Raw genomic sequence first — 16,397 nt, 5'->3', positions numbered from 1 at the left:
GCTGCAGGTGGGATTGCGCTCATTGTCCCTGGAAAGAAAGCAGTTATGGATCTGCTGCCCTGACTTCGGGAGCTCACTCTAGGAGAGGATGGGGGGAGTTTTCATACGTATCCCTGGTCTGCCCTTCTCTGCAAAAATAGTTTCCTTAATGTGATCATCCTTAGTTAATTAAAGTGAATATTGTTTGAGGTGACTGAAACCGTTTGGCATCATAATGACCCCCAGATGTTCAAAACCAATTTTTTTAGTTAGGCAGGCACCTCCAAATCTTGCTTATTTTCAGTATTATAGTTGAACACAGCAGACTGTGTTATTGTTAATGCAAATGGACCTACTGTCTAGTGGGGCAAATGGTGTGACAGTTGCAAAGTCACAATTAATATTCCAGGGATAACTGTCATGATTCTCTGTGACCTGCCTGATAAAGACTATTTTTATAATTGAAGAAATTAGGTTGTGCTGCTTCTCCATTCCTGTGCAATGCTCCCAGGATGGTGCCTTTTTTTAGACACCTGAAAGTGACCCTATTTAGAAATACCATTAAAGTTCTCTTGAGATTACATCATACCCTCAGTTTTTATTTTATTTTATTTCATCTTATTAAACATACTATTTTCTGCCTCCCGCTTACAGCTCAGCCTGAGGCCTACAGTGGCTGAACTTCAAGCAAGAAGAATCCTTCGATTTAACGAGTACGTGGAGGTCACAGATTCTCCAGATTACGACCGTCGTGCTGACAAGCCTTGGGCCAGGTTAACTCCCGCAGACAAGGCAAGGGACAAATGTAGATTATAAGAAAATACTTGCATCTGTCACTCTTGGGGAGCTTTCCTCTGGTTTACATTCTCTTGATGCCAGCATCACGAATGACATCTGCTGGAGGCAGCGAGATTGTCATGGTACTACTGTGCATCTACTGCTCGCAGCTAAGAAAACCCACTCAGGTGTTTATTAGGAGTGTAGTTGCCACCTCCATTACAGCAGTTCAGGCCAGAATTTCTTGCATTTTTAAAGCCTTCCTAAGCCAGGTACACACTGTTAGCAAAGATGGCCACGGCCTGTGGAATTCAGGCAAGGTTTCTGCAGGCAGAAGCCTGTGTCGCTGCCACCGAGAGTTACTTTTGCAACTTATTCAAGTGAAAAAAGGTAGAAGCTGCTCCATCCTCCTAAGTGTTCTTGGCCACAACTGTCGGTGCAGGAGCTGACCATATGTGTGCAGCACACCTTCTTGGGAAGTTTGCCCCCAACATGCTGCAGCTAATAGTTCTTCTGCCTAACTACACAGGATGAGACAAATGACTCCGTGACTCTCTTTTAAAAAACAGGTCACTCAAAGATTACCATAAAACACTCTTCCATTTCCCTCCTATACCACTTCATAGGAGGAAAGCTCTAAGGATTTATGTATAAAAAAGTGTTGGCCCTTTTAGCACTGGGTCTGAACCAACTTTTATGGAAATCATATGCGATGTGCTTGGCATGAAAAGTGATAGGTGCAAGAACCCACTGTCTTTTAGCTAAGGACTGTGAAGAACTGATTTTATTTCAGCTAGTATTTTAATATTAATGCCAGCTCATCTGACAATCAAAGGAGAATCTCATATCAAGTCAAGGTGGTGACATGAAAAATGTACCCAGAAGCGTTTGTCAGTGTTGGTTCTGGGAGGTGCTGAGCACTCTCTAGTCCTCACATAGTCTGTGGGAAGTTAGAGCACCCAGCACCTCCACTTTCACTTAGGTCCAGCTGGGTAAACTGCACTAGAAGAAACAGTGGGATTTTCCTACCTACTTGAGGGTAGCAGTTTTTAATCTCAATTCATTTTATAATGAACAGGTGCCCAAGGCTTGTTCTGTGACCCCCATGTTTGTTGGCCTCAGCAGAAAGGCAGACCCCGGCTTGCCTGGAAACTCCCTTGCCCTTTTTTCCCAGGGAAGTTATTTTTCTAATTCCAGTGGGAGTAGAAAATTGTACTGTGACTATATTACGGAGCTAGAGCTCTGGTGTCTTTGCTGCTGATTCGGTGCTCAGAAAGAGCTGTCTCTCTCCTAGCTATTACAGCAGCCTCGTGTAAGCATGCTGTTGTGGCTAAACCATCCCCTGCTTAAGATGAAGTTTCTCATTTATGAGACAGCAGTCTGGTGATGCTATAATTTTATCATCCTGCTTGTCTGTTCTGCATTGAAAGGCATGCACATCAGGTGAGATTTCTTTAGCGATTAATGAAATGATACTGCTTTAATTTAAAATGGTGAAATAAAAGAGTGAGTAAGAATAAACTGTCATTTCATTTCACAGTGAAGGTAGGAAAGCATATGGCATAGAAACAAAAATCCTTGTAGTATATATTGGTCTATTTCAGAAATTGTATTTGTTACTTGATGAAGCAAATCGCTTATCACTCTTTTAACATAAGCAACAAGGCATTTACAAAGTGCACTGAATTTCTGCTGATCTTCAGTATCTGCCAACCGAAAATGCAAGCCTGAAATGTCCAAATATTTCATGTAATTTTACGTAAACCTAATCAAACCAAGTGACTAATTCCACTTTGAAAAATGCTATTCATCTTGTATCCCTGAAGTCCTGTCTCCAGTGGGGAGATACAAGGCCCCCGCTGTGTGTACAGTGCCTGTGCAGGCAGCGTGACTCACCAGCTCCTCAGGGGCTCTGCCTGGAGATATAATCCCCTCCTGGCTGCATAGTCTGCAGGTGACTGTCAAGGTAACCCAATCCCTTGCCCATTTTTGTCTGTAGCGAGTGCCATATTTCAGTGGGGGGGTTGGTTCACCTGTTGCAGTAGATTTGGTGTTTCTTTCTTTATTGTTGGTGTTTGATGCTTTGAGTTTCTTTGTAGTGTATTACTGCTCCAAACAGCTGTAATTGAAAAAAGTCATTCATGTTGATGGTCAGAAATGTGTGAGAGCTGTGGATTAAAGTACGGGAGACCAGACAATGGGAGCTGTAAGGGAACCTGCAAGAGTAGGGCCAGGTTCCTTTCAGACTCTTTACTTTCCTTGAGATTCATATTTCTTACGGATGCATATATCATTGTTGTTTATTAGGCAGCAATACGGAAAGAACTGAATGAATTTAAAAGCACAGAAATGGAAGTACATGAGGAGAGTCGACAATTTACCAGGTGGGTGAATCTCTCTTCTTGCGTAAGTTGGAGAGACGAGTATGACAGTGACCCTCTGCCTTTCTGCAAGTCCTCTGCAGTTGTGTCATGACTTGTGTAGATTCCTACCATGAGTCCTCCTGAATCCCACCTGAATGCCACCACTGATTCTGTTGGGATTCCCAGTGTTGCTGCTGCCATCCATGAAGTTGGGTAGTTGACACAGCAGTGAAGGTGACTGCAGTGGATCAGTTGCTATATGGAAAAAGATTGTTTGGGAAATTTAAAAAATAATCCTTTGAAAGGACTCAGCATTTCTCACAGATGAAGTTAACAGTCCTCAAGCACAAAAAACGGGACATCCTTCTCAGGCAGTACTCCCTTGCTCGTGAAAGGTATACGTTTTTGTAGATGCGTTTGGTAAGTGAAAACTAGATGGTGTGCTGAGCTTCAGAAAAGCTCACCACTGTTTCGGGGAGCTTCCTAAGGGTCACCCAGGCTCCTGGCAGCAGTTTCTGGGGAACAAGACAGATTCTAGTATTCTCTGCTTGCTACTTCTAATGTGTTAATCTGGATTTGTTTTGTTCTCTGCTTTGGATAACACCAAGATACTGCCTGAAGCATTATTATCTAAAGAGCTCTGAAGTGTCCACAGTTTTTAGCAGGACTTCAGATTTGGCAGTTATTCCTAGGGGGAGGGAGGCGCTTTCTGCCATCCCCATAAACATCTGTTTGTATTTCTTCAAGGTTACAAAGGCTGAAAATTGCCACCAGCAAGCAAAACATGCTGTTAGGATCAGCCGACATTGCATACATAGTATTATTTTCTTCACTTCCACACAGAGTTAAGTCAAATAAAAACAATTGCCCAAGACTGGATCCCTTCCTTTTCCTGCTACTGTTTCAATCAAACTCAGGACCCAAGCAAGTGAGTGTGAATCCTCTAATTAAAGAGAGTGTCACAAGGAAAATTCACAAAGGGAGATGGGTCTTTGGTGATTTCTGGCATCTCCTAGTTCATTGCTTTATTTCATAACTTCAGTGGGGTTTTTCTCACCAAAACATGGATTTTTTTTATAATACTGTAAACTCACTTCAGTGTACATATAACATGAATAAATTAATTTTCAAAAAATCAAACCAGTTTCACAGACAGCAGATTTAATCCAGGAGATGACCCAGAAGGCAGGGTTTTAATCTAGTGTCACATTCTGACCATTAGAGAATGTCCTTTTCAAGCACAGATATGTAGATTTTTCATTTGACTTCTGATGTCATTTTCTCTTCAGCTAGTAGGTAGTATATCTTCTTCAGAATACATATAAAAATACTACTTTAAAAAAACAGGCATCCCAAGGGAGGAAAGAAAAAGGAGCAGGAGTAGAAACCTGGTTGTGTGCTGAGAGAGATGGAGTGCAACACCCTGCTTACATAGTTAATGTTTTTTGATTTGCATTGCAATATAGAAGCATAAGTACAGGTAGACATGGGTCACACAAAAAGAATCGGCTGTTTTTTCATGATAATTGAAAACAGTTGAGACTGATTACAGTTGGATTCTTGAAAGCTGAACCAAAAATCTCAGGGATCCAGTGGAGTGACAAACCAGTTAAAAAGTTATTTTTTCTTTTTTTTTTTTTTTTTTGAGGAGGAGGTCCTTGGAAAATGGAGTAAAAAATAGGCACAGCCAAACTGTGATAATTATAGGCAGTGATTCTGTAGGGTCCTGGAAGAATTTCAGCCTGAGGGAAATCGGGCTCTCTCTGTTCCCTCTCCACCCTCTTATTTTTTTACTGGTCATGTTGTGGAGCCACTGCACAGAAGTCAGCAGAGTAACACTAGAAAAAGCTAATTAAGAGCAGAATTAGATGCAGATGTTTTAAGTCAATTGCAATTCTGAAAATAAAAAGAGATTCTGTTTCCTCTGGGACGTCTCATTAAAAATTATGTAGCTCACCACTACATTTGGATTGATACAACAAAAGTGATTTGTTTTAAGAAAACCGTAGACAAGTCTCTAGCCAGAGAATGAATTACTCATCTTTTAATTTTTTTCAAAGAGATCGCTGAGATAATACAAACCAAAAGGCAAGTGCATTGGCAGCTGGTTAACAAAGGCTTATTCATGAAGTTCTGTGATAGAATGAGACAACAGGGAAGCAGCTTATTAAACAAAAACAGCTTATAGCATTTAGTTTCTTATATTATTATGTATTCAATATAAGATGCTTTAATATTATAATCAGTATTTACAGTATCTGTGAATTGTTAAAATTTGATATTAAACTTGGGAAAGAAAAAACACTGGATTTCATTGTTCATCATTTAATGTAATGACTGTCAGTTGAACTGTTTTTCTACTCCTAGTAAGTTAGACTGATTCCTTCTGTTATTTCATAACAGAGTTTCTAAAAAAAAGAGAAGTAAATAAAAGTTTGGGAAGAGGATATTAGTAGATGTTTATAAAGTGCTTCTAATGGAAATGCTATATATAATCCAATATATTGCTGTTCTACACAAATACAAAAAACCTCTGTCTTTTTTGCAATGGACTGTATCCTCACCTAGCAGATGAGCTACATACTTGTGAACCTCAGCTTTTGTGTACACTTCCTTTATTTGAGAAATGCATCACTGTATTGTACTGTACCGCATTACAGGGATAAATTGTGGTTTATTTTCTCTTCTCTGGAACTGTTAAGAGAAAATGTGTCAAACAAAAACTTATGTAATCTACTGTGTTAGGTGCATCATTACCTATGCTTTCTTAAAGTTGCTACATCTTTTACTACTTCATGGATAGATATATTTTTAAAGCCATTTCAACAGAGATTTAGAAGTCTGGTGATGTTGAGCACCTGATATTGGTGCCCTTCTTACCCTTTTGCTTGGATTCATTACATTTAAAATGAGTTAGAATTTCAATTACTGTAGGCTCCTAACTTATTCTAGAAAAGGTTGGCAACACCCTTTGGAGCAGCCCACCTCTCTATCCGTCACACAGGCAATCTGGAGTGAGGTACATGCCCTACCTAGAAGTCTAAAAAACAGTGAGGTGTATTTGGGCCTTCATGTGCCACAGCTGGCTGCTGTTAACAGGAAGAAAGCATCTGCAGTGCTATAAAATCTGTTGCTACTTAAAAAAATGCAAAATTTTTGTTAGCCTCATTTTGCACAAGGATTAAAAAAAAAATGTTTTATGGCTTAGCAAAGCTTTTCTGATTTTCTGACAGTGTCTCTAAATAGCAGATGCAATTGTGGCTAAATCTATATTGGCAAACAAAACAGACTGAAGACGATTCTCCAGCCCTGAGGCCAGCAGGCTTGTCACAGCTTGAATTCATACAGTTAACCTCTTCCCCTCGCCCCAAAAAGGTGACGTCCCCCCATACCCAGTCTGCCTATTGGCCTGTGCTAATCCCAGCCATGCCCAGGCAGTATCTGGAGGAGCGCTGGTTGACCCAAGCAAACCTGTGCCAGGGGCCACAGTAACAGGTTAATGATATGGCCAGGCAGACGTACACCAGTGCCTGAGCCACACCATAGCCCTGTTTGGTTTTCTGGTAGAGAGAGACGGACAGCAGGGAATAGTAGGGATGACTAATCCCACACAGATTGGGCAAACCGGGAATAATTCTGTTCAGGCAACAAAAGTAAACAGCTGTGAGAGCAGGCTGAGGATCAGTGTCATTGTCAGTTGAAATAATACAATTCTAAGTTTTTTAATGATTTATCATTTCAGGTTTCATCGTCCGTAACTGTTGGACCACATCCCATATTTCATGTAACAGTTTTCTTGGGGAAATCATTGCGTCCTGAAGACCTGAGATTGCACTGGAACTGGACTGAGTATGAGTGTGTGCTACAGCTTACCATGAGGCTAATGAAGGACGTGGCCTTCATTTTTATCAATGGACAAATGATTTGTCTAGGAGGAGAAGCCACATGAAGTGTTTGTCATTGTTAAGACAGACCATGGACAGTTCTGTGGCTTGCCCGCACAGAGTCAGTGGACTTCTTCATCGGAGCTCCACAAGTCAGGAAGAGCTGAAGACAATCGCTTGAGAGCCTGTTACCAGGAACTCATCAGACTTCATAGGGTTGTGGCTGAGGGTAACTGAGAGGGGGCTGTGTGAAAAGGGCTGAGAGCATGGGGGAAGAGACTTCGCTTGTCAGTCCACAGGGAAAAGTGGAATGGATGGGACTGCGTAACAATGCACTTGGCCAGTGGGAGGAATTATTTTTCTAAAAAAACTGAGAGTGTGAGCAACTGTGCATGTTTGGTTTTTTTTTAGTGGCCACAGCCTGTCTTAGAAAGACAGCAAGACACAAGTCCTCATGTCATCAGTACTTTAGTGAAGAACTGTAATTTTCTCTGGTGCCAGTAAATACAGTTGCCAGAAATTAGTCCTAGTATAACTCAGCTCTTTTTTAAAATCCCGATGAGCATGCTTCAGGAAAATACATTGAACATTCATAGAGAACAAGTCATATATTTTTTGGTTTTTAATGTTGACATACTCTGGATCCTCAGAAATACATAAACAGGATTTGAAGGACAAATAACATGACACTATGAATGCCATGAAATGCTTCATGTTTAGAAACACTTCTTGCTGTCTGTCACTTGCCATTCAAACCAGAGGGATCATTATCTTTCTCACCTATGGCAGGCAGTGGTGACAACTTCAACATCATGCTAGTGTGAATCCAAAATCAGAATTGGAATTAGGCACAAAAGTTTTTACTAGTAGGCTTGAGCAGTGATTCCTAGTGTGACTTTTTACGTTTAAGGACTTTTGCACTGCTTTGGGGAAGAACTCACAGATGAATCAGTATGTCTTCAGCCAGTGGTCCTGTAAAAGTGAACGGAAAATCCTTAGAGTGTCTGCAGCCTGTTTTTGTTGAGTGTGAAGAATGCTTCTTAGACTCATAATTTTTTATACTATCTTGAAATTGTACATGTGAATACAATACTATTACAATCAAGTGGTATGGAGTGTGAAAGGCAATACATGGTTTTTCTAGGCTGGCCCAAAAGCCCATTAAAAAGCCTGTGGCGTTGTTTACACTAAGAAATTATCTGTCTTATATTAGCACTTATTTATCCTTTGAATTAATGTACACAACAATTGGGGGGGGGGGGGCTGGAATTCACATATGCATACATTTAATGCAGTATTACAATATATTTGCTATTTATCCTTTCTAATGTGTGTACATATTACAATTTATTTTTGTCTTTTATGTGCCCTGTTTAGTTTTTAATTATGAAGTGTAAGTATTTCTTTTTCAGGCAATAAAAGGTCTGTGTAGATGTGATTTTTACCTCAGAACCTGCAATAGATTCTTGTGGAATGTTTTTAGTTTATAAAATTGAAGGTTGTTGTTTTAGATGTCAACCTAAAGGCAGGAAGGCAATTTGGTGGCTAAAATTTGATCTCCCTCTTTAGTGATATTTACAACAAGACCAGGTTTGCATAAATGGGGTGGATTATTTTAGTAGGAGCACTTCTAGTAACAGCAGAGTGCTTTCCAACAGCTGGCACTCTATTATTTTTAAAGAGATTAACAAACTTTTTTAAAAATGATAGATTTATATGACTGTTAGAATCACATTTTAGTAAAAATCTAATGATGTACAGACCCCAAAATATCAATAACCAAATAAAATAACCATCTACATGCTTGTAGCAAAGAAAAGGAAGCAGCACCTTCCTTTTTTAATGGAATCAATAAGAGCCATTAGGATTCCATTTGCAGAAAACAGTTTAGCTTCTGTGAGGCCCATTGTTTTATAAATATAGAAAGACCACTTGGACATCAAGGAAGCAGTGAAAATGTATTCTTTAGCACTAAATCATACAAGAATGATCAGGCCATTAGAGTTAAGGTTTGTCAGCAGTTCTGGTAGAATCCTAATTTTTATTTTTAGAATTTGAAGAGTAAACTTAAAACTTACACTAGCACTTAATAAATAGTTCTCCTGATTGCAATTTTTGCTGTTGTTGCCAAATTTAGAAATGTGTGTCCGAAATTCTATAAAGGCCTACTATGTTGACTTTGAAATATAAAACACAGTATTTCACTTCAAAGGACACAAGTGGAGCAATTAAATAGATCTCAGTGTTGCCTTAATCACTTTGAAATATTTGAAAGCAGCCAAGATACTAAAGTCAGAAGGATAGCTGCTGCACAGGCAGAATAACTTGGACAAAGGTAAGGTCAGACTATATGAACTTTATATAAGAGAGTAGCTCCACTGACATGCCAGGGTACATATGGGTTACACAAACTAAAACTTTGTTAAACTCTTAGGATGAAGTGAATTAATTGGCTTTGCAAGAAGGCATTCCTCTATACTAGGCCTGGAGCATGGACGGAAAGACATGTGCCACCTTCTCACTTTAAGAGTTAAAATGCAAAGATGAGGATACAACTTCTGGCTCAGACTTCCTCAAGCTGCATTTTGCCATAAGACATGAGGATACGTAGGTAAGGTATCACTTAGGCTTTCCCTATCCTCCTTCTGGGTTTGGGGTTTTTTTTAAGTATTCACTACACACCATTGCTTGATGCAGGATACTAGCCTGGACAGAGATGCTGAGCTAATCTTTAATTCCTTACATAAATTCTTATTATTTTAATGATAAATAATTAGATGCATTCTTTGGCCCACAATTCAGCAAACTACTTAAGTAAATTTATGTAACTGGACAAAGAGTTGCCTTTATTGGAACTTATGTAAAAATGTAGTATACTTGCAGAATTAGAACTATAAACTATCCATTGTGTATTGTACCCACATACAGACTTAGAATTGTATATGCTATTTTTATATTCTAAATAGCAAATGGCAGAGAAATGACAGCTGTAAAGTGTTATCCATGCAATAAAAAATAACAAGATTTTGATACGTCACTATGTGCAGTGAAGCAAATTTGCTTTACCTTATTGAGCTGCCTGAAGTCAGTTTCTGCTGTATCTCCTAGTCCTCTGTATTGATGATTTCAAATGTCTTCAAGTTGCTACAACAGCCCTTTGGAAATAATATGTCACGTACCTAACCACCTATGGTGGTGCACACCTGTTGGAAGGGAAAAATCAGGGTAAGTCCTGAGAAACTCTTAAGTGAGTAAACCTTGAGGAAAAAAATAAAAATATGTAAAAAAGGCAAAGAAAAAAATAACACTTTCCGTGCAATGCATAGTACAGTCCAACTGTCTAAAAGGGATCAATGTGTTAATTTTTATCAAGTTGGACAAATGATTTAAATGTCATCCACAACATACAACAAATCTTACACACATACTTGTATTCCCCAGAGTCAGATACGAACTCGGATGTCTACATGCACACAAAGAGAAAATGAGTAGCTTGAAGTAGTGGTTTCTGAAATGACCTCATATATCACGTTCATCAGTAGGATTACACATCACAGCATGTTGCTGTGGGTGCAGAAGAATGGATGCTTAATCAAATCCTAATATCTTCACATAACAAATTGAAATGGTTCTAGAATGTCTCTTGTCTCTCTCTTCTTTCAGGTATTATTTATTAGTCCTTATAACTGAAATTAGTTGTTTCAAGTGAAAAATATCTGAATTTCCTTGAATTGTGATATATGTGTTGACTCAACAAATAAAAAAAAAAAATTATTTAAGCTAAATACCATTTTGACTGGCAATTTGAAACAAAGTAGGACCAGCAGCAGTGTCTCTTCAAAAATCACTGAAAGTATTCACAGACATTTGTAGGTCTATAAGATTGTATTTATTTGTTGGGTTTAGGATTTACCTACAGTTGTGCATGTCCCTGGCTGTGGTGAGCTTTACCAACCTCTGATGTGGTGTGGGACAGGGTGGCCCCACATTCTCCTTTGGCCACACTGAGCTGCTCTTAGAGAAGCACCACAACGTCAGTGTTGACATGTAAAAACAGTATTGCATGACCACTTTTTTTTTTTACTTGAAAACTAAATGAAAGCTGTGAAACAAAGGGATTAAAGTATCCCTGATATTACAGAAATTAGACTCTCCTTCCAGGTGAGGTTAGTGCTTTGTTTCCAGCAGAGATGCTTCAACCCAGATCTGTGACGAGTAATACTACAGCTACACCAGAGAATTTGTTTCAAACTAGCTGTCACTTAACCTGAGTATAAATACAGTCTGAGCCACAGTTTTGTATCATCATAAAATGGGAGGAAGATCCAGCCAGCACAGACTGAAAACGTCTATCTAGTCTGGCAGCCTGGGAATCAAGCAAAACCCCCTCTTTGGCTGCAGCTGGCAGTGGGTTGGAGCCAGGGTAGGGAGAGCCAGGCTCCCACCTGGGTACCTGGCAGACTGCACCAGTAGGACAGGTCTGGCTGAGCACTGCCGGCATCCTAAGGAGAGGCTACAATATGAGCCCGTGTCTTAATGTCCGTTAATGCTTTAATGATAAACAAAGCTAAAAGCCTACATTTGCATTAAATTGTCAGGTATACCAGAACTGCATCTTTTAACGCTTTCGCATCATCTGTATTTATTCATATCTCAAGGAGTTAAGACCTGTGATGCTGCTGTAAACTAAAATAAAGACATACTCAGGGTGAAAAACAGAATAAACTTGCTTCCTGCCTTTAGGAGCTCCCACATTTAGCTCCATTATTGTTGCTATCTTTATTCTTATTGTACAAAGCTCAGTGCAATGCTCACTCCTGGGACCTAGCTTTTGATGAACAAAAAAAAGCAATTCTGAAAATTTTTTTTAGGTTGATATTAAAATATTTTGAGGATCAAATTAAAAGCAAAGTCAATTCCCTGGAATAGCTTAAAGCTTCTATTTAACAGACATCTGGGGGAAAAAAAACCCACAAAAACAAAAAAAACCAAAACCAAACCTTATGGAAGTGTTATCTATATAGAGAAAGGGACAAATGGAGTAAAAGTAACATATTTCACTGTAATGTTTTGACAGGTTTCTATTTATTAATTTTAATGATTAATAAGGTCTTGTTTCACTTTGTCAGTGTTACCATCTTGTTTCAGGATTTTAATGGAACTAGAGATCATATGAACTAGATACAGCATTTCACCAATATTTCATTATTTTCTAAAAGATAAATACTGCATTGGATAGGAACAAAGAAAGTAATGGTATTCTCTGTATCTCCTTGTTCAAACTTTAATTCTTTATATTTAAAAAGTCTTGCAATACTATGTCAAAATTAACCACATTTGAACATTGTTATAATATAGTAAAATGTTGCTGAACATATCTTCTCTTCATTTCACTACTTTGTGTGGTGGTATATTGATTTGTAAACTTGTATAAATTTTGGAATTAAAGAAATACTGTGTTTTGGGCAATTATTTTAGCTGGTGTGATTTGAAACAAAAAGATACCAATGGCTTGTTTGAATGGGCATCTAACTGCGTGAGTAGGGGTGGGAAATGTATAGAGATGGCACATGCTAATTGCCTGCAACCATTTAAATAGGTCTTAAGATTTTTATTTTTTTTTCCCCTAACAGAGAAATAGAATTCCATTTACAACCAAACTGCAAATCTAGGAGAGGTGCAGGAACACTGCAGATCACATTGCTGTACTCTCAGGAGCTAAGACGTTTCCATCCCATCCCAGCTTTTTATGGAACAATTGCTCAAACAGTAAATCATCGCAATATTAGTATGCCATGCTTTGTAGACCCAACTGTACCTTAAACACTGGGCATTCAAGAACCTGTATTTCTCCAGGAGAGCTGCAACACGGTGGAGAAAGGTACTACTCAGTAGTAGGAATCCTTGTGCACATACTTCTTCCAGTCAAGTCTGCAAAACACCTCTGAGAGATGACTCCAGTAAGGAGGGCTTGATAACCCATCCACGCCAGTGCAGGTGGTTAAGCTCCAGTAGGGTCTTATCAGGTCCCAGTAAATCCAGGAGGTTCTTATGTGCTGAATATACTGCAAGCAGGCCACAATCACCTGAAATTAAGTTTTCATGTTAATTCATTGGAATTAAAATTTTGCAGCATGTAATGGAGAGTGTCACCTATTAATAGGCACTGGGCCAGTTCTTAGACTTCATTGTTTCTATTAATTCAATTAAAAATAGAAACAAATTATGCCTAAGGTAACTTACTTGAATTTCACTAAATGTTCCTGTTTACAAGTTAAATAAGACAAAATTCAAGACTTGGTTCCCCACTGCCTGTCATGCTGGATAGTTATTGATAACTATAAAAAAAGCATCTGAAACATTATCAGCTTAGAATTGCTAGCATTTTAAAATACACTTTCCATGTGTTTAATGACTTCTGAAATATGTGAGGCTGTGGAGAATCAATACCAATAACTTTTCAGCTTCTGCAGTGTGCATTTTACATAACAATTATAAACTGAATGCATTGACTTGTATTTTGGCAGCCTGACTTAGTGTGATTGAATATGGTAACTAGGAAGAAGTGGCTGATCTGATACTGCATTTTACAGAGGTGTATTGATATCTGTGAATGTAAATAACTGGAATTGTTACAAATTAATGATAGCTGCTTCTTGGAGTTTTATACGTATGTACCTATATATACATGTACACACACATACAAATATATTCCAATGTTGTCATCTGAAAAATAGACTATGTATTATCTTTTTTTATACACTACATATATTATGCTTGGTTTATGGTGGTTTTATTTAACAAGCAAAAAAATGTGTGCTGCCTAGTTGTACAGTACTGTAGGATACTCTGCTGTGCACAGTTCCAAGTGCCTTAGACAACTGTTTAGCTCTTTGAATTATAGATACATATGAATTAATATATATAAAAAATATAAAATGAAGAAAATTATCTCAATAAAATTGTTCAGAAAATCTTTATAGAAAATAATTTTGTTCTTGAATCTCTAGCAAGTACATGGGCGTGCGTAACGGAGTTAACTTCAGAGAGCGCTAACTTGTTGGAAAGCAGCCTCCAGAGAGACCAAATTAGAAGTCCCTCTGCATGGCAATGAGATGAAGGAAGGTTCCTGAAACCTTCCTTTGAATTTTGGGAGTCCTTCAAACATATCTGGTAGCTGTCTTGTGGGTGGTGTATTCATGCAGAGGTGTGTTCAAAGAGGTGACAGTTATTTTAAAAATACGAAGTTAGTGTTGTAGCTCAGTGGTTCAGAGACCTAATTTATGCTCCCAGTCTCTGTAGATGCTCTTTGCTGAGTTTAAACTGCAGGGTGTCTCAGCAGAGAACACAATCAGAGAGTACAGTGGGATGGAGTGCCTTGTAAGGCTTAGATGAAATTAGAAGCTTAAGTGGAGTCTCCACCTGAAAGACTCTTTCATACACATTTCACATACTTGTGATACTAAATTTTGAATTTTGATATATCATAAATTAGTTGGAAGAAGATGACTCACCCTTAGGTATCAACAAAGGAGGTAATATGATGCTTATTATTGCTAATCCCTCAATCTTAAACCTAATCTCCAGACATATTGCTGTTGGCATACATTATCAGTCTTCTGTGATAAGGAAGCCTGTTGTTTTAATCACAGCATGAACATATAATATAGGTCCTTCCCCCTAAACGCTTAGAATCTAAACAGGAAATACAGGGTGGGGATGTGAGTTAAAGCAAGACAGAAAACCCCGAGACTTAAAAACTGAACAGGTAAATTTAACTTACGCATATGAAACAGATGATTAGCAACAGGGCTGAGACCAAAAGCTAATTTTTCCCACTTCCAGACTGACGTGATGCTTCTGGACCAGATTTGGGGTATATGGAATGATAGTACTGCCACTGTTAGATAGGGGGTCACCACGTTTAGGGGATTGTCAAGTGTAATCCTGTTACCAAGTCTACACGTACTTCACACTTCTATGGATGCCAGAGCTACCTCAGGGATCTGAAAGCAGTAAGGAGTAATCTGATTACTTTGTTACCCCACAGATAAATGCTAAGCACTGGTTTTTTAACAGTTGGGTGATTCTCCTCTTAGCTACCTTGTGAAAAGCTAGCTCTGCTATTCCACCTGTCACTGGGTTTGCAGTATAGACATACTATAGGAAGGGAGTTGCTCCCGTTAGGTGCAGTCCGGAAAAACCCATTAACAGCACGCATGCAGTCAAGGGGTTGCCAACCTTCCTGTACCACCAGGTGTGTACTACAACCTTCAGATGGCTGACGGCAACAAGATACTTACCATGTACTTTTAGGAAGTAAGAGGAAAGGAAGGTCTAGGCTTTGCGCAGATATATGCAGGGATAATTTGAATCCACTGAGTACAGGAGTCATTTCAACTGATGGAGCAGGCAGTTTGTGCACTTTCACAAAAGTGACGTGATGAAACTTGATGGTAAAGATGCAAGACTTCAGAAAACAATAGCCAGAAGAGTGAAAATCTAGGCTCTTTTGGAGCTTTAGTGACACCTACTGAAAAACAATGAAATCCGAAATCCACTCAAATATGACTAAAGCTGACATTCTAAGGTATACATACACGTATATATTTAGCTGCGTACGTATCCACATAGAATACGTGGACAATTCTTTCTTAATTTTCAGCAAAAACCTTCCCATAGTTATTACTGTTTTAATTGTCTGCATGCTTGTGGAAGAAACTGCTCCCTTCTACGTTTTACGCTTTCTTTTTGAAATGTAACAAAATGGGTTTACATCATATTCCTAAAATACCAAGCATGCTTTTCTTTTTCTTAGCAAGGAGCGTGTATGTGTGCATCTGTGTGTTTGTGCACAGGCACGCTACATGGCATGGGTATAATTCATACATCTAGGATGTCATCTCACAAGAAATAAGAACTCGTATATGGCAAAACACTGTTAATTCGAATACGTATTATTTACACCCGAGCCTTCAAATTCAGCCTGGATGAGCCTGCGCAGAGCCGGACTGCAACGGCGTGTGTCAGAGACGTAGCTAGTCGCTGTGCCTCCTGTCTCACGCAGGGTCTTTATCACAGTTTATCGCAGCACCTGGGCACTCAGCGCAGCTTTCTCCCCTCTCCTTCGCTGGGACCGCTAGGGATTTTCTATTCCTGTGGAGCCCGGGGAAGGCTTTCGTGTTGCTGTCGGGAGTGACCGCCTCCGAGCGTCCAAGGCGGCCAGCAGGAGACGCTCTGCTCCTCCCAGTACCTCGCACCTCCACCCCGCCGCTCCCCCGGGCTGGGCTCCGTCCCGCCCCCCCGGTACCCACCCGGCTCCCAGGGCGGCTGAAGGCGCTTCCTCCCTCCCCTCACGCCGCACCCAGCCCGCGGCCTGCCCGGGGGACGCGGA

At 39.5% G+C, this 16,397-nt stretch overlaps 1 protein-coding gene across 1 annotated transcript in view; it reads left to right on the top strand.

Annotated features, from left to right (window-relative positions):
* PHACTR2 (phosphatase and actin regulator 2) overlaps positions 1-7,004 on the top strand; it is a 137,118-nt gene extending 130,114 nt beyond the window's left edge. The window contains exons 11-13 of the mRNA XM_010575024.1: positions 634-771; positions 3,064-3,140; positions 6,862-7,004. Coding sequence (XP_010573326.1) covers positions 634-771; positions 3,064-3,140; positions 6,862-6,877 — 231 coding nt within the window. The 3' untranslated portion in view covers positions 6,878-7,004. The remainder of the gene's footprint in view (positions 1-633; positions 772-3,063; positions 3,141-6,861) is intronic.
* Positions 7,005-16,397: the final 9,393 nt, after the last annotated feature.

This window comes from Haliaeetus leucocephalus, unplaced genomic scaffold (assembly GCF_000737465.1).
Source record: "Haliaeetus leucocephalus isolate CR32 unplaced genomic scaffold, Haliaeetus_leucocephalus-4.0 Scaffold450, whole genome shotgun sequence".
Lineage (NCBI taxonomy): Eukaryota > Metazoa > Chordata > Aves > Accipitriformes > Accipitridae > Haliaeetus > Haliaeetus leucocephalus.
This window is presented reverse-complemented; position numbering and strand designations above follow the sequence as displayed.